A 25,706-nucleotide genomic window follows, 5' to 3' on the forward strand; every position below is an offset into this window, starting at 1 on the left:
TTTTGTTAAAGGCTGTAATAGCATCCTGAGAAAGGTTGCAGGGGAGTACAAATTTAAGACCTTATATGCCCAAAAACATTGACTCTTCCATGAAGAATTATAGGTTGAATTTTTGGGGAGGCATTGCTCCATCGCCTTTTTCTGCTGTTGCAGTTGTTCACAGGACATTCTGATTCTTAACCTTTTGTATGTGGCCTGTATTTTTCCTTCCTATGAACAATTTCAAGATTGTCTCTATTTCTGAAGCTTGGAAACTTCACTAATGATATACTCTTGTGTGTAGAATTAAAAATGAATTTTAAAAATTTAAATACTTCATTATGTTGAACATTCTCTAGAGTCTTGATTTGTGCCGTCCAATACGGTAGCTTCCTCACGTATAACTATTAAACACTTGACACCTGGCTAGATTGAATGGAGATGACTGTTAGTGTGAAATAAATACTGGCTTTCAAAGACATGATATTTAAAAACGTAAAATATCTTAAATTTATATTGATTACATGTTGAAACGATAGTGATAATATTTTGATATATTAGGTTAAAGAAAATAACTGATGAAATTGAATTCATCTTTAACTTTTTAAAAATATGGTTATTAGCAGAAGCTACATTATATGTGTGCTCCTTTTTGGGGCTTGTTGCTATATATATATGTGTATATATATGTATATATATGTGTGTATATATATATGTATGTGTATATATATATATTTTTTTTTTTTTTTTTGAGACAGAGTCTCACTCTGTCACCCAGGCTGGAGTGCAGCGGTGTGATCTTGGCTCACTGCAACCTCTGCCTCCAGGGTTTAAGTGATTCTTCTGCCTCAGCCTCCCGAGTAGCTGGGACTACAAATGCACGCCACCACGCCTGGCTAATTTTTGTATTTTTAGTAGAGATGGGGTTTCACCATATTGGCCAGGCTGGTCTTGAACTCCTGACCCTTTGATCTGCCCTCCTCGGCCTCCCAAAGTGCCAGGATTACAGGTGTGAGCCACCATGCGTGGCCTGTTGCATTATATTTCTATTCAACAGCACTGGTCCAGAATCTTGTTGGGCATATTCAATCCAGAAACTCAGTTCCTTCAGTCTTGAGATATTTTCTTAACATTAGTTAACATGGTAATTTCCTTTCCATCATTTCTCATTGTCTGTATCACTGAGTATTGGTCATCTGACTGTTAGACTTCCAAGTACCATGTAAACAATAGATAAATTATGTTTGTTTTAGACATTGATGTCCAGGTCTCACATCCAGACATTCAGGTTGATGAAACCCAGGCAGTATTGTCTGAAATCTCCCTACATGATTCTACTGATTGTATAACTTTCAGTCCTGTAATAAGTAAGTTCTGGAGATCTAAGCTACGACATGATGAGTATTGCTAATGATAGTATATTGCAAATTTGAAACCTGTTGAGAGATTAGATCTTAACTATTCTCACTACACACACTAAGAGGTTAACCGTGAGGTGATGGATATGTTAGTTAACTTTGACTGTGTTAATCGTTTCATAATGTATACATATACCAAACATTGTTTCATATGCCCTAAATATATGCAGTTTTTATTTCTGAATTATACCTCAATAAAGCTGGAAAAAGAGAAAAAGGGAAAATAGTCTGGGGAATTAATTTTAGGCTGATGCACATTTTTATTTAGTCTTCTAGATTTCAACATAGTGCTTAATCTCTGCGAATCTAGAGCCACTTCAATTCAATTACTTCTTCAGTTTTCTGCCAGGGTCAGGACAAAAAGAATGGGTAGTTCTCCAGAAATGGGTTGAAATTTCTACCTAATTTACTACTTGGTACAGATTATGGACCTCTGAACAAGGACTTTTGTTGGGGAGAAGAATGAAATATTTCTTGTACTGTCTCTGGTTAACCAAGGATTATTGGTTTCCTGGGGCCTTATATTTAGTGTCAATTCTTCAAAAGTGATAGGTAAAGTTCTTTATGGGGTTCAGGACATGCTACCCCCAAATGTGTCTCCTTGGTATTAAGAAAGTCTAGGAAGGTCACTTTCTTTTCCCCTTCTCCCCCAAAGCACGTCATAAGACTCTCATCTGAGAGGTACCCTCCCTACACTTGGAAGAAAAGAACATCCTTATCTCTGAAATCACAGGGACACAGAGAAGAATATGAACAAACAGTCCTTGCTAAGTTTCCCTCAGTTTATTACTGTTAGATCCTACCCTTTTGTTCTCAAATCCTATTTCCCCTTAACTCTCCATTCTTCATCAAACTTAAGCATAAAAGTACATAAGTTTACTTCATTTTGGAGAGTCTTCATTTCTGAAGGTTTCCATGTCATGTAAAACTTGTATTAAGTAAATTTGTATGTTTTGCTCTTGTTAATCTGTATTTTGTTATAGAGGCCACAGCCATTAATCTAGTGATGGGTGAAAAAAGAAATCAAACCACCAAGATTCCTTAATCAATTGCCTATAACTCTATATATTTTCAATGTGTAACAAAAAGGTCATGGATTCCAGCCACATGTGTAAGCCAAGTTGACCACCCTGCTGTGCCAATGGAAACATACTGTCACAGTAAGACTGTGGTATTACCTACATATCAATAAGACCACAGACGGAATTTTGTATCTGCAATTTTTCTATTTCAAGAGTTCATTTATTTTAAACATAATTCATTACCAACAGCCAACCCTCTTTTTTTTCACTCTATTAATACAACTTTCTTTTTTTTTTTTTTTTTTTTTGAGACGGAGTCTTGCTCTTGTTGCCCAGGCTGGAGTGCAATGGTGCGATCTCGGCTCACTGCAACCTCTGCCTCCTGGGTTCAAGCAATTCTCGTGCCTCAGCCTCCCAAGTAGCTGGGATTACAGCTGCCCACCACCATGCCTGGCTAATTTTTTGTATTTTTAGTAGAGACGAGGTTTCACCATTTTGGCCAGGCTGGTCTCAAACTCTTGACCTCAGGTGAACCACCTACATCGGCCTTCTGAAGTGCTGGGATTACAGGCTTGAGCCACTGTGCCCAGAAATACAGCTTATTTCTTAAAAATAGTCTGGAATATGCTTTTTTTTTTAATTGAATGAGGCTCTTTTTGATGCCAGGTTCATGCTCCTACACCAGTTTTGTTTGTTTGTTTGTTTGTTTTTACAAGAATGCCTACAACTTACCAGTTACCTTCAAACACGATTTTTTGTACGTATCTGAATTTTGTGCCTACAAACTTTTAGCAAGACTCCAGGCTACTCTGACTTTCACTGTTCTGAGTTTGTATCTTTGCTCATAACCTCACAACTACTTTGGTTGGGTGCCAGTAGAGGCAATGCCAGTGTTTACTTTTCACCAATCCTTGAGCTATATTTGGTTTAGGAATATGAGTCTATTAGGTGAAGAAGGAATGTAAGATATTTCAGATAGTGGGGAAAAGTATATTTGAAGGCACAGATGTGTGAAAGAGTTTAGGATATATGAATAACTCTAATTAGTCTACTACTGATGTAGTACAGAAAATGTAAGGGACTGGTGCTGGATGAGTGTGAACAGATAGGCAACATCAAAGTAGAAAGCCTTTGTAAATTTCCTGAAGGAATTTAGTTTTTATGATATTAAAGAAATTTTGAAGGATTTAAAATACATGAACCGTATGATCAAGTTGGTGGTTTTAAAGATCCCTTTTAGTTTTGAAGGTGGAATTGTTGTTCACTTGACAAGATTTGGTGAGAACAGCCAAAAAATATTGCAAGAATACAAGCTGATAAGATCTGAATTATGGAAGACTCTAAAGGGATGGGGGAAAGAAATCAGATTTGTAAGATATATGGGGGAAAAATGAAGAATACATAGTTTGCAAATTGGACTTTATGAAGTCAGAATTTAGGAAGACATTTTTCTGATAAATATGACTGGAAATGGGATTGAGGTAAAAAAGCAGAATTGAAATAATACAGGATGAATTTATTTTGAACATATTGCATTTTATTTTCTTGTAATATATTGATCTAGTTGGCAGTTAGATATGTAATTCCAGAGCTCAAGAGAATGTTCTGGCTTGGAGATAACTTTTGGAGTTAAAATGATGGTTGGTCTCATGAATAATGGTGTGATAGTTCACTCAGGGAGCACATACGTGTTTCAGTACATTTACACTATTGGACATTTCTTTCTTCTCCTGACACTATTTCAGTGATTCTGTCCTAAAACTTACTGTATTCTGTTTGGTTTGACAAACAATTATAAATTATGGGCTTCCAAGGAAGGTAAAAAGCATCTGGGATTAAAAGAATATAATGTCCTTTGAGTCGGGCTCACAAGTTCTTTAAGCATATTGGGAAATGATGATTGTAAGATGACAGCCATGAGACATTCAAAACCAGTAAATCCTGAATATGTCAGATACCTGCAACCTAAGTTCATTTCCTGATAGTTATCGGATTCCCAGGTCCTGATCTCTGTGTTTTCAACTACAACTTGAGTGCTCGACATTGATTTCTAATTACTTCTCTTCATTTGAGATTTATTGGATACTCTTAATGACAGACTATATCCTGACTCCAATTAACCCCACTACAGTGACTCAAAAAGAAAGTTACAGACTTCTTCCTCTCATAGGAAACACACATATTTTGTCTTGCTGGCATCACTGGAGTCAGTGCTTTAACATAAAAATCCACAATAACAGATGAGTCCTTGGTTTATCCATTTATCAGTCAGTTATTTTATTAGGCATATTTCTTATTAGGTGTTTATACATAGTGACATTAATTAGGTGCCTAACCTGGAATGAATATTCTTAACTTGAATCCTATAAATTTTATATTCTGAGCTCTCTTAGCTTTAGTTCTACATAGTAATTGATTAAAAAAAAACAAAACAAACAAAAAGCGTGAATTTATTTTAACTACTTTGAATAACCTCATATTGGAAAAGCAAACAAAACATTTTTTCACTACTTCATCTGAGAATTAATAAAAGAAAGAAATGCTTTCGCCATATAGTTGTTTGAAAAACATTTCATGTTATATGAAGAATATTTTATGCTACATTCAAATATAATTAGAGCCAAAGGCACTAAAATATTTATTTTCATGTATGTCACAGCTTTATGTCTTTAAAAACTCAAAATTTGTATTTGCTGTTTTTAACTTTTAAATTTACATTGTTGGCAAGTATGATACTCCCTGACCTTGAAGAGAAACAAAACAGTACCTTCAAAGTGCAGCACACACTTTTTGTGCCCTGGAGCAATAGCATTCCATGTTTACTATTTGCTTACATCAGAATTTCAGTGTGCTCCACAGTTCTGATAGGTGTAAATATATAGGCACACCCTAAAACTATCCTGTACTTAAATAGATTTTAGAGGATATTGGGTTAAGCAAAGTTTGTTAGGTTTTGTTATCACTGAATGTTTAATAAATTCACGTGCATTGTGAATATCTCAGAATGATTTTTTTTTTTTTTTGATATGGTTTCTCTCTCTGTTGCCCAGGCTAGAGTGCAGTGGAGCGATCTCAGCCCACTGCAACCTCTGCCCCCCAGGTTCAAGCTACTCTCTTGCCTCAGCCTCCCGAGTAGCTGGGATTACAGGCACCCACCACCATGCCCGGCTAAGTTTTGTATTTTTAGTAGAGATGGGGGTTTGCCATGTTGGCCAGGCTGGTCTCGAACTCCTGACCTCGAGTGATCCACCTGCCTGGGCCTCCCAAAGTGCTGGGATTACAAGCGTGAGCCACCCCACCCAGCCTGCAGAAAGATTTTTTGAAACTAAAACTTGAGGCATAATTTCTCAGAAGAATACACTGTGGAAAACAATAAGTTAGACTCTAACAATTTTGAAGCCCTTACAAATATTTATAATGGAATTCACTTATACGTGCAAATCTATGAACTACATACCCTACCAATGATTAGCAGAAGAGCAGACCATTTCTATAATTAGTTGACACTTGGTACCTGAATTTAATATCTAACTGAAAAGAAGCTTTCAGTAAGGTCTGCGAGTTGAATGGAAAAATGGAAGTAAAAATCTGGTTTTGAATCGTGAGCCCGCCACTTAGTAGTTGATTTACTTTAGGCAAGTTGCCATAACTGGAGTGGGGATAATAATAATAACTTGAAGTTTGTTTCTATTAGAGATAAAAATGTATAAATTATATAATGTCATTCCTGGCACAAAATTGTCAGTAAGTGGTCATTTTTAACAACCACAGGGTAATCTAAAATTAAAACATAATAAATGGTGTTCTTCGTTGCTATTTTTCCCCGGACTTTCTAATATGTTTTTTAACATTTTCTCCTTATGGGCCACCATTCCTCTTCTTCAGGCCATGTGTTGGTGAACTTCTTCTCTATATCCTCTCTCAATTCATTTCTCTTGCTTGGAAACTCATTTATCTCCATTTACCTAATTCATACTCATTCTACTCATACCTTTTTCTGGTGGTTTTTCCTCTGGGGTGATTTATCTGACTGACTTGGGACATTTTTACTTTTCCCTTCTCTTATATCTAATGATCCTTTTATCTATAAAATGTTATCTTTATGCATTTAAATGCAAACTTTTAGTATTAGTTTATATTTTTCTGTACAAGTTCTCTGTCCTCAACTAGATTAAAAGGTGCTTGAGAGAAGCAACTCTGTCTTAAAGCAGAGTATTTTCTTTAAAATGATAGGTATTCAAAAAACATTTTTTTGATTTTATTGATTACAAAAGGCAGCAGCTGAAAGTTAAACTCACTATTCATTATGGAAAAAGAACTTGCAGTAGACAGATGTGGCTAACTACTACTGATCATTGAGGAATAATTCTCATTGCACAAGATCTTTTTCATGTCTGTTTTACATGCATATTCAGTGACATTGAAGGAGTTTTCCAGTGTCTGATCAACTTTTGAGTGGGATGTGAGTAGAAAGCCAGTTAGTATTGAGTTCTTTATTCTAATTCATTTCTGTATCAGTGTGTTTCCATTTGTTTTGGAGAAACAAACAGAAGTAGAGGATGGCAAACACTGGAATCTCCTTTCTAACACCAGAGGGCCTCCAAACAAAATGTTCAGTGAATTAAAATAAATAGAATCATAGTCATTGAAAACTCTACCTTCTAATCTTTGGATGCAAAATGTCTTCATTTTTTGATTGGCTCCATCTTTCTTTCATACATTCAAATTTATTCGATCTTTAAGTAGTGAAAAATACATAAAGAGAATATTGAAGAAAAAAATTCAACCTCATTTATTACACCAAAATTGGTTTTAGGTAGATGCTTTAAAACAATTTTAGGAAATGGAATGCCATTCTAAGCAGGATATGAATTCAAAGAGTGGTAATCAGCAATAATTATATCTGGATAGTTTGTCAGAGTTTGTAGGGGTAAAGATTTTTCCTAACTTAGGCCTTCATGTCCTTGTATCCCCCTATCTTTCTTGCTCCACACTTTTCTTCACTTAAGTCCTACAGAACTATTTATACTTTCCATCATCCACATGAGTCATTTTCCCTCTTCAAAGTATTTCCATCTATGCCACTTCTTTAACTCAATAGTTATCTGTCTTGAGTGCATATTTGACCAGCTAAATAATTTCTATCCCAAGTGCAAAATGAAAATGAGGGATCTCTTTTTGAACAAGTACTAAGAATTTCAAAAGGACACCAGCAGAGCAGAAAACCCAAAAGCAGAGTCCTTTGAAATGTTGGTCCCTGTACCACAGTACAGGTCACGTCCCCGTGAATCTGGCCCAACTGCACGTTATAATCACATAGGAAGTTGTTTTTTGCTTTGTTTCATTTTTAAATAATGATGCTAAGGTAGTCCTCAGATGCATTAGATCAGAATTTCTGGGGGTAAGGCCCAGACCTCAGTTTTGTAATTTTAATTGTAAAAAATTTAAGTTTATTTTAATTTTAATGTGTAGCCAAGGCTGGGCACCAAATTCAAAGGCTATTTCCTTGTAACTTGGCATATACTTACCTATTTACTTTTCTATCGCTCTCATGAGACTATTAAGTTCCTTAAGAGTAGATATCATGTCTCTTTAGCCTTTTCATCTTTATGACATAGAACAACACCTGGAACATTTTAGATATCTATTAAATAGATTATACTGAATGAATGATTAAATAGATACTAATATGACCTCATTTTTAATTTTACAGGGTGTAATCAAGAAAAAAAGAAAGTAAAGGCAGACTTATTGGATGATAATTTGAAAGTGTAAAGAGAAAACATACTCTTAGAAAAAATGTAATAAAATATTTGAGAAATTAGATCTAAATTTACTTTTTAAATGAAGGGTATTGAGAGATGCAATGGTCCCCTCAATTCTGTGCTTAAGGGGAAAATTATCTTATTTACACTATTACTCATTAAACTTTCAGAGTTGAGGAAAAGCAAGAATAAGGAGAAGAGATGGGAGAATGTTTACAGAATTAAGGAAATATGATGTTTCTCAATATGTGTGTAATACAGTTGAATAATAGGAGAGTAAATTTGTGGTAGAAGATTCCTTCTCAAAGAACGACAAGGCTTGTGAATGGTACTAGAACTGGAAAATAATGAGCCATTATTAGCACTAGTTTTGTCTGATCAAATTAATAGAATAAATGTAATTGCTCATAAGCACTAGTAAAGAACAATCTTAAGCATTTGCTAGTTTTAAATAATTTGGTCCAGATTTTAACATAGCATACATTTTCCATTATATGATTGTGCTAGATGTTTACACATAATGTAAGAGTATGGCACATATAAATAGCCCATTATTATGTTGTGTTTATAGTATATCATAGCAATTTGAGGACACATGACATGTCTCATTTTTTTCTTTTTGGTACAGCGTTTGGCAAACTAAGTTCAGAGGGCTAGATACATGTTTTTTGTATTTTGTCTTTTATTTAGGTAAAACTTACATGATGCAAAATTCATCATTTTCACCAAAGTATGTAATTCAGTGGTTTTCAGTACATTCACAATATTGTGCAGATATCACCACTATCTAGTTCCAGATCATTTTCATAACCCCTAAAGAAAACTCTGTATCCATTAATCATTTATTCTGTGTTCATTGTTTGTTTTGTTGTTGTTGTTGTTGTTGTTGTTGTCGTTTTGAGACAGGGTCCCATTCTCTGTCACCAAAGCTGGAGAGTAGTGGTGCTATCATAGCTGACTGCAACCTCCAACTCCTGGCTCAAGCAGTCCTCCCACTTCAGCCTCCCAAGTAGCTAGGACTGCAAGCACACACCACCAGGCCTGGCTAATATTTTTATTTTGTACAGATGGGGTCTCGCTATGTTGCCCAAGTGGGTCCTGGCCTCAAACAGTTCTCCCTGCATAGCATCCCAAAGCACTGAGATTACAGGTGTTAGCTACTGTGCCCAGCCTTGCATTTGTTTTTACGCCTGAGGCCCTGGCAATAGCCTATCTGCTTTCTGTTTCTATGGTTCGCGTACTCTGGATATTTCTGGGTGACTAGAATCATGTACTGTGTGGCTTTTTGTGTCTGCCTGCTTTCACTTAGCATAATATTTTCAAGGTTCATTCATGCTGTAACATGTATCAATACTTCAATACTTTTATGATTAAATGATATTCCATTTTATACATATTCATCATTTAGTTTATCTGTGAAACCACTGATTGGCATTCAGTTTATCTCCAAAATTTGGCTATTGTGAAAAGTTCTGCTATGCACATTGGTTCACAGTTTTTGTTTAAACACCAATTTTTAATCTTTTTGGGTATATACCTAAGAATAGCATTGCTGAGTTTTATGGTAATTCCATGTTTAACTTTTTGAGGAGCTGCCAATTTTTTTTATAGCAGCTGCACAATTTTACTTTCTCACTAGCAAATGTATGAAGGTTCCATTTTCTCTATATCCTCACCAACTTGTTATTTTCATTTTTAAAATTATAAAACATCCTGGTAGGTGTGAAGTGGTTATCTTACTGTGGTTTAGATTTGCATTTCCCCAATGACTAATGATGTTGAGCATCTTCCTGTGTGCTTGTTGACATCTGTATGTCTTCTTTGGAGAAATATCTATTCAAGCTCTGTGCCCATTTTTAAACAGCATTGTTTTTTTGTTGTTGTTGTAAGAGTTCTTTATATATTCTGAATAGTAGAATATTATCAGTTATATGATTCACAATATTTTCTCCCATTCTTTAGTTTGTCTTTTCATTTGTTTGACAATGTCCTTTCATACACAAAAGTTTTCACTTATGATAATGTCCAATTTATCTATATATTTTTTGTTGATTGTATTTTTGGTGTCATATCAAAAAATCCATTGCCAAATCCAAAATCATGAAGACTTACCTATATATTTTATTGTGAGAGTTTTATAGGTTTATCTTTTACATTTAGATCATGATAACTTTGGATTAATTTTTTGTGTATGATGTGAGGTAAGTATCAACTTCATTCATTTACATGTAGATTTTTAGTTGTCCCAACGCCCTTTGTTCAAGAGATGATTCTCATTATTTTGTTGAGAAGTTTTACATCTATATTCTTAAGGGACACTGGTATGTAGTTTTCTTTTATTGTGAAGTCTTTTCTGGTTTAGTATCAGGGTAGTGTTGGCCTGAAAGAATGGACGAGGAGGTGTTCCCTCCTGTTTTATTATTTGGAAGAGTTCGAGAAGGGTTGGTGTTGAATCTTCTTTAAATGATGATGGAATTCATCAGTGAAGTTATTTGGTTCTGGGATTTTCTTTGGAGGTTCTGGATGAATGGTTCAATCTCTTTATTTTCTCTAGATATATTCAGATTTTTATTTCTATTTGAGGAAGTTTTGATAGCAGTGTCTTTGTAGGAATTTGACTATTTCATTGGGGTAGTCTAATTTTTGATGTGTAATTATTTCTATGATTCTCTTGTAAACTTTTTATATCTACAAAGTTGGTAGCAAAGGCCCTCTTTTTTCATCTGATTTTTTTTTGCTATTACTTTTTTCTTGATTGGTCTAGCTAAAGATTTGTTAATTTTGTTCATCTTTTCAAATAATCAAATTTTAGTTCCATTGCTTCTCTCTATTTTTTTTTCTGTTCTCTATTTTGTTATCTCCGAGGTAATCTTTCTACTTTTCTTCCTACCTGCAGGTTTAGTTTGATCTTATTCTTCTAGGTTTCTATGGTGTAAATTTATGTTACTTATTTGAGATTTTTCTTCCTTTTTAATGTAGATATATACAGCTATAAATTCCCTTTGAGGGACTGCTTTCACTGTATTCATTGAGTTTTAATATGTTCTGCTTTTGTTTTCATTCATCACAGAGCATTTTCTAATTTCCCTTCTAATTTCCTTTGCAACTCATTGGTTTCTCTCAAGGCCAGTTTCTGTTAATTTCTTTGTTCCTATCAATGGGCTGTATTTTCTTGTTTGTTTGCATTTTTCACTTTTTTTTGGTTAAAAAATGGACATTTTAAACAGTATAATATTGCAACTCTAGAAATAAGATATTCCCCTCACCCAGGGTTTTTTGTTTACTGGTTATTGTAGTTCTTTGTTGTTTAGTCACCTTGCTAAATTAATTTTATAAAGTCTGTTTTTTTTGTTCTGGGTGGCCACTGAAATGTGTGATTGTTAGGTTAGTAGTACCTTAGTAACTTGACAGAGATTTCCTTAAACTCCTGGAATAAAACAACAAGAAATAAAACCAAACTTCCCGTCTTTGTAGTTTGGTTGCATATTGGGGCACTCCTTTACTGTTTAGCCAGGCAGTTTACAATTCTGCCCTATTCTTCTTTCCTGCTTACATGGAGCCTGAATCTAGCCAGAGGTAAGGGCTTAGGGTCTTGTCAGGTCCTTTCTGAGCGTACATCCCACCCTGGTTATGTGCATGGACTGCTAGATTCCCTTGACTATACGGGAGCTTGTCCCAGCTCTTAGTGCCCCCAAGTATTTCCTCCCTAGTCTTTCTGTCTCAGGCTTTCAGGTCAATCTATTTCTTGCCCCTACTTTTCCCTCTTACCCACCAGGTGGCAGGTAATATATTTGCCTTTAAATGCTTACAAAAAACACCACGCGTGAAGCAGCTTCAGCCTTAGGGAAACTCCTTATGCAGATGAACCAATGGCAAGTCCTTGAGCCCATCCCTCTGGGAGCCACCACACAGGTTAAAACACGTAACAATTCGGTAAGAATAAGGTCCATATGGTTTCCTATGGTGTGTATGACCTGCATCAGGAATGCAGGCTACTATCTTCAAGACTGTTGTGGAGCTGAGGAGTATCAAATAGTATCAACAGGGTAAATTAATATGCCACAGAGCTCTCCAACCAAGATTCTATAGTTTTTCCCTTCACTAAGCATTTCCTTGTTGTAAGTTTTTATTCGATTCTAGAGTTATTTAAAAATTGATTCTGATGGTTTGCCAGTTTATTAACTGCTTCTATCGCCGCTTTCACACTATAATGACAGAATTGAATAGTGGTGACTATATAGTTCATAAAGCCAAAAATATTTACTATTTGGTCTTTAAAGGAAAAAATTTGAACCTCTAGTCTACATATCTATATTCAGAATTTACATAAAAACAATTGTTTCATGAATGTATTAATGACTAAATTGGTGGATGAATGGATGAATGAATACATCCAAAATATTTATATTTTAACACAGGTATTCCGATATAGATATCTACATGCATCTTGTTAAACTTCAAATAAAAATTTAGAAAATCATGGTAATTTATTGATCATCTTTGGAGTTGCTCTTTTCACTTATAGGTTACTATGGAAATACAGGAGTGGCGGTAGTCAATTAAAATCAATAAACATGCCAATCAAACACATATATTACTACTGGGGATCATTCTCATGGTGTTTATAAGCTGTCCCCCATCCCTTGATCAAATCATACCGTATGTGTGCTAAATCTACCCAAGAGTGTTGCTTATTAGAGTAACGAGTTGATAACATTTTTGTGAAAGAAAAATTTATCTTTGCTGAAAATCTTCCTTTATTCTGCTTGTATTTCTTTGTAAGCATTAGTTATATTTCTTGGGTGTTTTTCATCATTTGAGAAGAATACCTTTTACCCATAATAAAAGTAAACCTACCCATGAAAATTTTATCTAATAAAAATTCTTAGTTTAGATGCCTGAAATCAAATAAAAATAATATTAAACAGGGTTGAAAAGAATGTTAAAACAGGTAACTAAAACTTGCTGCCTTATACTATCTAGTAAAGCAGACTTTCCGAATGTTTATCCTCTGTGCTTGGATGAGAGGACAGCACGTGAAGATTTGGGAAAATTCAAGTAAAGCATTGTCTAGGTAGAAAGGGAAACAAACAAAAACCCCCAAACCAAAACTAACCCAATGAAAAAGGGCAGAGGGTTATCCTTTGTTCCATCTCCTTAACATTGCTGTCCATAGTAATACCTTTCATCCTTAATCTCCCTTTTAAAAGTGTGACTGTCCCCTCTGCATTGTCCTGAGCACCTCTTGAGCCCTTGGGGGGAAATATGTTGAGGTCTGTTTCATTTTATTGTTGTTAAGGTGTAAGTCTGATAGTTATAATGAACCAACTCACCTTCCTGAAAAGCATAATTGTTCCACTATTTCTGTTGCCTGTTCATCAGCCTTCTACTTTCAATCAACTTAACATCTGCCTTGATTTCCATACTCTATAAAAACTAGATTGCCCTCTTACTAGTTATGGTTTAATGCCTTCAGTGAGAGGGCAGTAATAAGATATAGAGACTCTGAACACACTGCTTAGAAAATAGAAGGAAATAAATTATTTTCAGGAAAATATGAACTGCTCAGTTTTGTTTCAATTGACGTAATATTACTTTAATCTTAGATTATTATTTTTGTAACCATTATGTCTTTTTCATTTGGCTCATAGGGATGCTATTTAAAAAAACGAGGGTTTTTTTTTTTTTTTTTGGTCAACCCTATTAAGGAAAAAAAAGGCACCATTAGGTAATATTTTCTAAATATGTTGATATCTTTAAGAAACTGGAATTTCAGCTGTTGCCACAAATAAACTTTACAAGTTTTTTAGTCATAAGGATAAATTCAAGAACAAGACTGGGGTTACCTGAATATACCTGTCTATTTTTCAAAATAAATGATTTGTGGGCTACAGCATCCTATGTTCTGAGATTCACCACAATGTTCTAAAACAAGACACATGTCCCTGTTTCTCAAAAACGTAGCCTGTGAAAACATTCTGCATTCCACTTCTGATAATTAATGAAGCAACTTAGACATGTAAATAAATACAGGATAATATATAATTGGTAGGGATTTCAAATTCACCACTAGATTGGGAGTTTCATAAGGGCAGGAACTTTTCTATGTTGTTTTGATTTGTTTTTCATTGTTCATTGTTGTATACCTAGCACCTGGAAGAGTGTTGGGACAGAGTAAGTGTTCAGTGTATGCTTGGGTAAATACATTAGTTAGTTTATTCTTATCATTGTAATAGCAGGGGATATTTTATACATATCACATTAAAATTAATTTACATTTTAATGTCCCTATGTTTTAACTAGCATGAGTAAGACACTGATATCTCAGGGTTAACATATGAAAAAGATAATTGAGCCCTAGATAAGAGCTGAGAGATACATGAGTTATATGCTTTAAACATTATTAAAAGTTTTATTATATTTAAATTAAACATTTTTATTCCCTCAACCTTAAAATATATTTTACTTTTTCAGAACTTCATTTTGGATTCATTCTGTGCCAACTCCCAGTCTAATGCAGATAAAAATATATGAGTTATTGGGTTCCTTAAAACTGGGGTTGATAGTAGAAATGCTGACAAATCCTTATTACCGATGCCAGTGGAATGAAGTGCCTTTACCTCTAGCAAATGCTGATGTGGAGATTTAAGACTATATGAGAAATCAGTAAAGATGCCCAGGAGAGTTTTATCATATTATTCATTGAACTTGGTATGTGATGCAGTAATTGCTTTTGGTACCATTTTTCTTCTCTTACGTGAGGTTATTATTTATCCTTGTACCGTGTGAAACAGAGAAAGAGAGTTTAAAGGAGAGTCATAACTTGATGTAAAACTATCCCATGACACAGTGTAGCTGGAGATAGGAATCAAAGCAAGAAAACTGCATCTTACTTATCAGAATTAAATATGGGAAGAGTAATATTAGACATTGTGGAGATCCATAAATACTAAAAAGATACACTCAGACCACACATATTTTTTTCTAGTGATGTGCAAACCTGTTTAAGACATATATCTAAGTAGGTTTTTTAATCTCAGAGGGATCAACAAATTTATTTGCCTATGACAGAAGTTTTCTTATTAACTTATAGGTAAAGGAAATCAAATTAACAGGTAGGAAGCTAGTAGGACAAGTTAGATTAATAAGATTTAAATAGCCTAATAACTTTTACAATTATATTGCTGTTTTCACTTATTGCACACATATATCCCTCATATGCTTCACAGACTCCTAACACCAACTTTGATTATATTATATCCAGTGTTCAAGTCAGTTTCTGTGAAAAAAAAATAAAAAGTACTTTGGAATATAATTTAATTTAAAATAGAGACTATTATAATTTAACAATGCAAACAGAAGAAAAAGCATTTTTAGATAGTCATATGTTGCTACCTAAATCTGGTTAGTTTAATAGATGCTATTTTTGTAAATTCTTAAAATACTTTATGTTAAAAAGATGTGCTCTTATTTAGAAATGAGATGATTTGTCATGTAGAAAATGAGTTTTGTGTATTATATATTACTACTTATTTTCTTCCATAAAGTTGTCTTGATGGCATTGTTCAATAATTAATACCATTTTGCATACAATATAGCCCCGTGGCTAATCCCAGTTAACTAAAAAAAAAAAAAAAAAGTCATACAATAGGTGTTTAATTATGTAATGAACTATTTACAATTTTATATTCACATGGAGTTTGGAAATGGTCACTAAGAATTATTTAATCAAGGAAGTATGGGAGGGATGGGTAAGTGGTCCAGCAGTCAGCCTGGCTGAGTTGTATACTGGCTGTTGACTATGGGCAAAAAAAAAAAAAAAAAAATTCTTAACACCCTTTCCCTCAGTTTTTTCATAATAGAAATAATATTACTGACCTCATGTAGTTGTTATGGAGAATACAATTGAAATAATCCAAGTAAAGCATTTAGAACAGGGTTTGGCACATAGTAAGTGCTTGGGAAATGTTAGTACTATTGCTTAGTCATGGGGGTTGGCAAATTGTCAGTCTTTGTTCCTTTTAAGTAAAGCAAAACAAAACAAACTCTGTATTTGAAAATCATAACCTAAATGAAACAAAAGTATGAAGTCAATAGAGTTAATTTACTATACCTACATGCTTTATTTGTTTCCCATTCCACCAACCCTGTATTCTGAGACTTTCCCCTACTCTGCAAGGGAATATGATATTCTCCTCAAGTCCTTAACCCTCTACACATGGGTTAGTGACTTGAGGATTTGTTACCATCATGCCCGAGCCTCACAGCGGAACTTACCTGTCTCAATTTTTTTCCTTCAAGTTCAGGTTTCCCTGGCTTCCCTGATTGACCAGAACAATCTGTTTCTATTCAATTCATTTCAGCAGTCATTTTATTGGTAAGCCTGCTATGTGCCAGGGGATGTTTGGTGCTTTTGAAGCAAAATTAAGTAACCATTTTGCCGAGTAAATCGCTCAAGTCTAGTTCAGAAGGCTTACATATAAATCAACACCTACTACTCGGTATGATAAATGCTATGGTAAAAGTATTCAAAAGTTGTTGTGGGAGCACCAGAAAAAGAAACACCTAAATATGTCTGAAATGTGAATACTCAGTACCAGAAAGCTGTTTCACCACAGGGCTTCTTCCCTTTCTAAGATAACAAGGGCATATAAACTATGATCTATGGAAATGTGTTATCTACTTGAAAGACTAGCAGGCCAGGAAGAGTAGTGAGGCAAAAGGGTATGATAACCTCTTGGGTGGAAGGGCACTACATCTGTTACATTTTCAGTACTTTGTGTACCCCTGGGGAATAAAGTTTATATGTGATCAAATGGTACATAAAAATCAGACAAGATCCTAACTGTTCTTTTACTTATGTTAAGCTCAAATATGTAGCTTTGGATGTAGTTAACAGATTAATTTCTGATTCCCATCTGATTCAATTTAAAAATCCAACATATATGGTTTTCTCCCAGACGATATTACGATGTAAAAAGCAACCTAAAATAGTGGGAAAAGTAGGTATTGTGGAATTTGAAAAACCTAGGTTCAAACCTCTTATTTTGTTGGCTCTTCTTAGTTGTTCTTTACCTCTTCTTAGCTATGTGACCTGGGAAAATTATTTAACCTCTTTGAAAATTTAAATGGCAAATGAAAATAGTCCCAATAAGACTGCATTGAAACATATGAAAAAATGCTTAATATCATATGGCATTAGGGAATTGCAAATTAAAACAACAATGAGACATCACCATATACCTACAAGAATGGCCAAAATCCAGAACACTGACAACACCAAATGCTAGGAAGAATGTGGAGCAACAAAGCCTCTCATTTCTTATTGGTGGGAATAGAAAACAGGGCTGCCACTTTAGAAGACAGTTTGGCAGTTTCTTTAAAAACTAAGCATACTCTTACCATATGATCTTGCAGTCATCCACCTTGATATTTACCCAAATAAACCAAAAACTTATGTCCACACAAAAACCAGCACATGGATGTTTATAGCAACTTTATTTATAATTGCCCAGACTTGGAAGCCACCAAAATTTTTTCCAGTGGGTGAGTGGACAAATAAACTGTGGTATATTCACACTATGTAATATTATTCAGCACAAAACAGAAATGAGCCATCAAGCCATGAAAATACATGGAGGAAACTTAAATGCTTATTACCAAGTGAAAGAAAACAATCTGAAAAGGCCACATTCCAACTATGTGACATTCTGGAAAAGGCGAAACTCTGGAGCTACTAAAAAGATTAACGGTTGCCAGGAGTTAGAGTGGGGAAAGGAATGAATATGTAAAAGCACAGAGAATATTTAGGGCATTGAAACTATTTTGTATTGATACTACAATGGTGGATGCATGCCATTATACATTTGTCAAAACTCATAAAATAGACAACACCAAGAATGTGCCCATAATGTAAACTATGGACTGGGAGTGGTAATGATGTGCCAGTGAATGTTCGTCTGTTGTGAACATGTTCTGATTTGGTGCTGGATGTTGATAGTAGGGTAAACTAGGCCTCTAGGAGGGGTAGGGAGATATGTGAAATGTCTGTACCTTCTGCTCAGTTTTGCTGTGAACCTAAAATTGCTAGAAAAATTAAGTCTATTAATTAATTAATTTGAGACAGTCTTGTTCTGTTGCCTAGGCTGGAGTGCAATGGCACAATCTCGGCTCACTGCAACCTCCACCTCCCAGGTTCAAGAGCTTCTTCTGCCTCAGTCTCCCAAGTAGCTGGGACTACAGGCACCTGCCACCACACCCGGCTAAGTTTTATATTTTTAGTAGAGATGGAGTTTCACCATGTTGGCCAGGCTGGTCTCAAACTTCTGACCTCATGTGATTCACCCACCTCGACCTCCCAAACTGTTGGGATTACAGGTGTAAGCTGTGCCACCCAGCCTAAGTCTATCACTTAAAAAAAAAATCATGAAAAATTATTGGGAAGCTGAAATAATGAAATTATGTTAAGAAGCTGATTTTTGCCAGGATTTTTTAAATTAATTCCCCTAACAACTTTAAATGTATTGTTAAATATATTTAGAAATTAGAAAATTGAGTTATAGAAGTAACTAATTTATCAATAATTTATCCAATTAGTATTTACTGGGCACCTACTATATGCTAGGCATTGTATTAGGCATGGAAGATATTATAATGAGTTCATATAAATGTTATATTTTAGGAGAGTGAGACAAAAACCCAATAGTAAGCCAACAAGTAAAACAATTGAAAATGACTTAAGTACTGTGAGAAAATAAATAATGAGATAGATAATAACAGAGAAGATTCTCTTTAGATAGAACCAAAGGAAAGATTTTATATTTAACTTGAGCCTTAAAGGAAGCAAAAGAGCTCACCATTTGAAGAGCATTATAGACAGATAAAACAACAGGTAAAGGGCTTTGAGATGGAAAATAGCTTTGTATTTTTGAATCTGGGAGAAAACAGGATATCTAGACCTTAAGGAAAAGAAAATAGAGTTGGAGAGAGAAAGGTAAGTTTTAAGCTAAAGGCTTAAACTTTATGAATATTTTATTCATTTAACACATGCGCCTTGAGCACCAACGGCTTGCCAGTCATTTTCTTCTATGCACTGAGATAAATTAATGAACATAATCTCTAATTCCTCTATACTCATGGGTTTATGTCATAATAGGGGAAGAAAGAATTGCACATACATCAAAAGATAAATAAACAAAACTTCAGATGGGATGAGTGCTATGAGCAAAACAAAGCAGGGTAGAATAATGGAGAGTACCTTAGAGGAAAGAGATAACATGTATATGCGGTTTCTTTGAAGTGGTGAATCTTGAGCATAGGGTTAAATGACGAGAAAACAACCGTGTGAAGATCTTAAGATAGATCTTCCCTGTCAGAAAAATCAATCAATCAATCAATCAATCAATAAAAAGGCAGTGCAAAGAGCCAAGACGTGGAGTTAGAAACAAATCTGGCAAGTTTGAAGACCAAAATGAAGGCCAATGCCTGGAATAAAATGAGAAAGAGAGGGAATAGAAGCTAAGTTCAAAGAGAATAGGCCTTGAAGACCAGCATAAACAGTTTTTATTTTATTCCAGTTTTAATGAAAAGCCACTGTTGGGTTTTAAGCAAATGCACAATAAAAGCAGATTTAGTTTTTACAAGATTGCTACAACTTTCTGGGGAGAATGGACTGAGGGGGGCAGAAATGGAAAGTAAAAGATGTAGTTACAATAGGAATTCAGATAAGAAATAAAGGCTACATGAGCCATGATTCTAGCAGGGGCAGTGTAAAGAAATTAGTAGAATCAGTATATATTTTGAGGGGAGAATTTGCAGGATTTACAAAGGATAAAACAGAATTTGAGAGTGATTGCCTGGCTTTGGACTTAATCAGTTTTGTGAGTTGTGAAGCCTTTTACCAAGATGAGAGCAAGTGGTAGAACAACAGGTTTTAGGACCCATGGCAATGATGTTGAATGTTATTCTAAACACATTGGGAATCCATGTGATGATTTCAAGTAGTAGTGGGGAGGTAATTCAATGTATCCTTCAGTAAGATCCCTGGTGTTTCTCTGTATCAAATGAGCTAAAAGAAAGGGAAGCAAAGATGATGACTCACAAATCAGTTTGAGTAGCAGAGTAAACGATGGTGCCATTTTCTAAAAGCAGAGAAAACTGAAAACATGTAAAAGTTTTGGGGAAAACAAGAATTATATTTGGGACATGTTAAATGTGAGATGTAATATAATGTCTATGAGACATAAAATCATGCTGACAAGTGCTATTGGATATGTGTGCCTAAGACTTGCAAGAAGTGTGGGCCTAATATATAAATTTTGAGGTCATCAGGATAAAGATGTTATTGAATTTGATGTGTGTGGATCAGAAAAAAATAGGAATAAAATTTAAGAAAAAAGGATAGAGCTCATAACTAATTTTAGGAACATAAACATTTAACTGAGGAATTATAATAATGGACCATGGAATTTGGGGCCAGATAATGAAATGGAGTCAGGAGGGGATTGATAAATAGTAGGGAAATGTGAGTTCACTGAATTGGGGGTCTTTATGTGATCGAAGAGCATAGGCGTGGGTGTGATTAAACAATGAGTTGGATGAGTGGGTTGTTAGAAATCCTAACTAATTTTCTGACAAATGCAGGCTGCAGTTTTGACCATGCGGAAGAGAGACCAGACTTCAATGAGGGAAATAATTTGGTAATGAGTAAATAAAAGAATTAAGAGATCAGCTGTATTGGATACTTCATGTAGGTGGATTTTGAATATACCGAGAATAATAAGAATTTGAAAAAAGAGCAAAATTACCATCCAGTAGTCAAATATTTGAAAAGTAAAGGCTTCTCTTCCTACTTAATAAAACTTTTGAACCAGATTTCATTGAATGACAGCAATTGTAGAGAGAGAGAGCCTGGTCTAGCAGGGTGGAATGAGTCTCAGAGGAGCAGTAGTTATTGCACAAGGCAGGGGAAAAAATGGTGTGGGGACAGCAATGAGGGGCAGGGAAAACACCAAATGTGCCTCTGTCTCCAAGGGATATGGAGGTAAATGAAAATAGTCTGTAGGAAAGAGAGCTGAAGGCTAAGCAATGTCATCAGGGTACAGTCCAGCAGAGCAGGGAGATAAAATGGTCACTCTAAAAATCAGGTGAAGATACGAAACAACGTGCCAATCTCTGACCAGGACTTCTTTAACACACAGTGGCAGTGTTTAGAAAGGGTCAGAATAACAGGAGGTGAGGCTGCAGGGTGCATACAACTGTATAGAGAGATAAGGTAAGTCCACAGAGATGGGAAGGAAGATGAAAATAATCTTGATTATTTCTTAGTTGAGTGTGGGCAAGCTGACACATGGCTGTCATGTCTAAAACTCCTTTAGGATAGCTCTCATGGGATGACTTGTTCTCCAGGGGTTAGGGAAGAGGGTGAGCACATTCCTAGGTGGACTGGCATGGGAGTATCCTAACTTTTCTCACTCTGTAATAGCTTCCTCTGAGATAACAGGGGCTTTGCCCATAAGCAAATAGTGAATAGCAGAACCAATTGTTGCACCTTGGTTTATTCATAGCAGCACAGTCTGCCATACCATGTGCAAGTGCCTTCGATAAAATGTGCTAATGCATGGAATCTTTTTGCACTTAGTTAAACATACAAATTTCTTATAGGGCCTAATTTGCAGAGCCTCACAAAAATTGGCTCCTCACCCCTTTTTTATTCAGATCTTGTTCAACCAACTCACTCACTTACTGGGTGTGACTTCTGTCACACTGTTGCCAATTATCCTCTTCTTGAAACACTCCAATATTATGTTGGTCTCAGGGCTTTTTACCATGCTGTGTCCTTGGCTTGAAATACTCTGTTTTCAGAGTTTCAAGTGTCTAGACTCTTTCTCATCTGTTGGATTATACTTCGTCTCTTACCTTCTCTGAAAAGACTTTCAGGAAATTACTTAATTTTGTCTTCTCTTATCTTACCGAGTACCTTGCAGTTGTTTTCTTTTCTATTGACCTATTTTATGTTTTTATACCACTTAGGAGGATCTGATAATATGTATTGTATTTGTTTAGGCATTCGTTAACTGTTTTCTTCTCTTTATCATGAACTTCATGGCTCAAGGATTTCTATTTATATAGAGGAGGGCTGGCTCACAATAGGTGCTCCATAAAATTATGTTGGATGAATGCATAAGCACTTGATAAAGATCACTTTCTTCCTCTCTCTCTCTCTATATATATATTTTTCTTTTTTTCTTTTTTTTGAGACGGAGTCTCACTCTGTCACCCAGACTTGAGTGCAGTGAGCAATCTTGGCTCAGTGCAAGCTCCGCCTCCCGGGTTCAATCCATTCTCCTGCCTCAGCCTCCTGAATAGCTGGGACTACAGGTGCCCGCCACTACGCCCAGCTAATTTTTTTTGTATTTTTTAGTAGAGATGGGGTTTCACCGTGTTAGCCAGGATGGTCTCGATCTCCTGACCTCGTGATCTGCCCGCCTTGGCCTCCCAAAGTGCTGGGATTACAGGTGCAAGCCATGGTGCCTGGCCTTCTTCATCTATATTTTAAAGTAAACTACTACTTTTTAAACTATAATTAAATATAGTAGTTGTAATTTTCATGGTTGTTGGGACAAAATATGATTATATATATAAAAAGTCCACACTCCAATTCTTTGCACATAGTAGGCAATTAGTCAGCAATTTTTTTCATTAATTTTATCCATAGATCCCATGGAAACAGCATACCAGATATTGATTAAATGATATAATTCAAATTGAGGTATTATAATCATGGTGAAATTAGATGTCAGATATTATGTATTATATAGCATATATTACATATCACATATTATTGGTTATATATAATAAGATTTATGGCATAAGATATAAGATATACCATATTTTTGCTATATAGTCATGGTGGGATTACAATAGTTAAGTTTTTTTTTGTAAAGCACTACTATTTCATATAAAACCTGAATTTTCTTGTAATATTCTAGACTTCATTAATTATAATTAGAAGAAAATAAAGTTGACTGTTGTCCTAAATTAATGAGAAAATTTCTGTCTTCTAAGAAAAGCAATAATTCTAATGATGAGTTTCATGATTAACTGTTACCTCTTTTCTTCTTTTTCAATGTTTTCAGGAAGAGCCTTATGTCCTTTTTAAGAAGTCTGACAAACCTCTCTATGGTAATGATCGATTTGAAGGCTATTGCATTGATCTCCTCAGAGAGTTATCTACAATCCTTGGCTTTACATATGAAATTAGACTTGTGGAAGATGGGAAATATGGAGCCCAGGATGATGCCAATGGACAATGGAACGGAATGGTTCGTGAACTAATTGATCATGTAAGTCCCTTCCCTCATTATTTATTAGTTTGTTATGTTGCTACAAGGTTTACTCTTTTGTTGATGTATATGAAATAACTACAAAGAGTAGTGATATATTTCAAGCATGTATTTCCTTCAATAATTTTATTTAAGCTAGATAGTATTTGTCACTAAATGTAAAGAATCTAAGAGGGATATATAGCCCTATATATGTAAACAGATTAAATTTTCCACAGAAACTGAGAGATGGAACATTATCTCTCTTGATTATTACATTTCAAAGAGATACTTCCCAGGTCCTTGAGAAAGGCTTTCCTGGGCCATAAAGTTGGCAAGAGGCTTAATTAGCTTTTAAAGGAGTTATATACATTTTTAAACAGAGAGGGAGAAATGACCTATGAGTTTTTAAAGTAAGTATTCTAAGAAAAAGGGGTGAGGAGGGGTGTTTCTTTCCTTATTTTCAGTTGGAACAATCAGGCCTTTTTTTAGAATTTAGTATTTAATTAGTATTTAGTATTTTTAATTAGCTCTTGCAATTGCAAGTCTTTGTTATTTTAGAAATAACATGTTTGTCACCTTCTTATTCTCCATCCCTCCTTCTTAAGAGGACCTTAGGCATACAGGGTTTGGTATGATCTTTCAAATTCATTATGATCTAAACAAGATGGTTCTTGGTGGTACAATATGAAGATGCAACTTCAGATAGACACCTTAACTTTAAAAAGTATAATTTATAAATTTAGAAGAGGAGACTTTGTTTCTTACAAAGGGTTGCAGCATGCACGGTGGCCATTCAGACAGGTTGGGAAGCATAGTCTCTGGTTGGAAGCCAAAAGCAGACACTTTGAGGGAGGGGCAAAAGGAACAGGAATTTATGCTAAGCAAGATGGCTGAATATATATATATTTTTTCCCCAATGGGATATAGGAGAAGTCATGAATATTTATGAGAGGAGAAACTTGTGCATGAACATGAACATGCCTCTCCACGGATCCCATGTACAAAAATGGTGGCATTAGCATGGTCTGAGGGTGGAGTTTCCAGCCCTATGGCATCAAAAAGTGAAGCACAGGACATGAAAATCCTTACTAAGCATTCTCTGAAGATGGCTAGAGCCATTCAATGGTCGTGGTCTAACAGGCAAAATAAGGAAAGGCAGCATCAAGGTTGGTTGATATCACTGGTGAAGTCTTTCGAAAGGGCCGTTTTCTGTTTTCAGTGGTGAAGTCTTCTGAAAGGGCTGTCTTCTTTAGGTAAAAAAGTCTAAAGGGAGTTAGTGAGAAGTTGGTGTATAATGAGGCCTCCTGTCATGGCTGAGAATACAGTTTTCAAGGTTACTCTGGGGTTCCCTGGGCAGGGAAAAGGTCCATTCAGTTGTTTCAGGGACTTTGGATTTATTTTTATTTCTCAGATATTAGGAGAAAGTGAATTTCTGAGGCATTAGGTATTGTTAGTCCTTGAAAAAAGACCTTTTCCCTGAAAACATCATCTGCTCTTCTCCACTTTCCCATACTCGGTAGGGCTCCATAAAATAGTGTGCTCGTGAGCACTTGGTAAGGCAAAGGTGAGTTCAAATCCTAATTCTTCAACTATGCAGTTGCATGCCTTGAAAACACTGCCTTAAACACTTTGAAACTTAACTTTCTGAAACATAAGATAGAGATAAGTTATATCATTTTAATAATTAGGAATGATATATAGGAATTTTCTAACACAGCGTCTGACATATAGTAGATAATAAATAGAGATGTAACTAATAAGCCCAAACTTAGTGTCTTCTTACTTGTTCTGTCTTCTACTATAGTATTTATGAGTGTTTGTGTTGAGGGCTAAAACATAAACATTTAGACGGCATTACAATGAGAAATCTGTAGGGACTATAGCACTACAATTATTAAATTTGAATTTAATCATAGTAAGTGAGATCAGTATTAAGTTTTATTAGTGAAGTTTAACTGGATCCTTTGCTGTCACAAATATACCAGTGCTTTCCTACGTAAATGACCTATATGTTGTGAATGGCAGTTTTATATTAAGATTAATTAAACATAGAGAAGCATTAGTAGAGAGTCAAATTCACTGTTCGATCAGCAATAGGCAAGATAAAGAAAAACAAAATAAATAATATTTAGGGTACCAACAAAGCAGGGACACCCTTATTTTTTTGAAAATTACTCTTAATATTAAAAAAAAACT

At 35.1% G+C, this 25,706-nt stretch overlaps 1 protein-coding gene across 10 annotated transcripts in view; it reads left to right on the top strand.

Annotated features, from left to right (window-relative positions):
- The window catches only part of GRIK2 (glutamate ionotropic receptor kainate type subunit 2), a 1,183,164-nt gene that overhangs the window by 946,205 nt on the left and 211,253 nt on the right, over positions 1-25,706 (top strand). For all 10 annotated transcript variants that reach the window (XM_034962599.3, XM_063605422.1, XM_063605420.1 and 7 more), the window contains one exon: positions 23,322-23,528. In XM_034962599.3, coding sequence (XP_034818490.1) covers positions 23,322-23,528 — 207 coding nt within the window. The remainder of the gene's footprint in view (positions 1-23,321; positions 23,529-25,706) is intronic.

The sequence above is a fragment of the Pan paniscus genome, chromosome 5 (assembly GCF_029289425.2).
Source record: "Pan paniscus chromosome 5, NHGRI_mPanPan1-v2.0_pri, whole genome shotgun sequence".
In the NCBI taxonomy this organism is placed as follows: domain Eukaryota; kingdom Metazoa; phylum Chordata; class Mammalia; order Primates; family Hominidae; genus Pan; species Pan paniscus.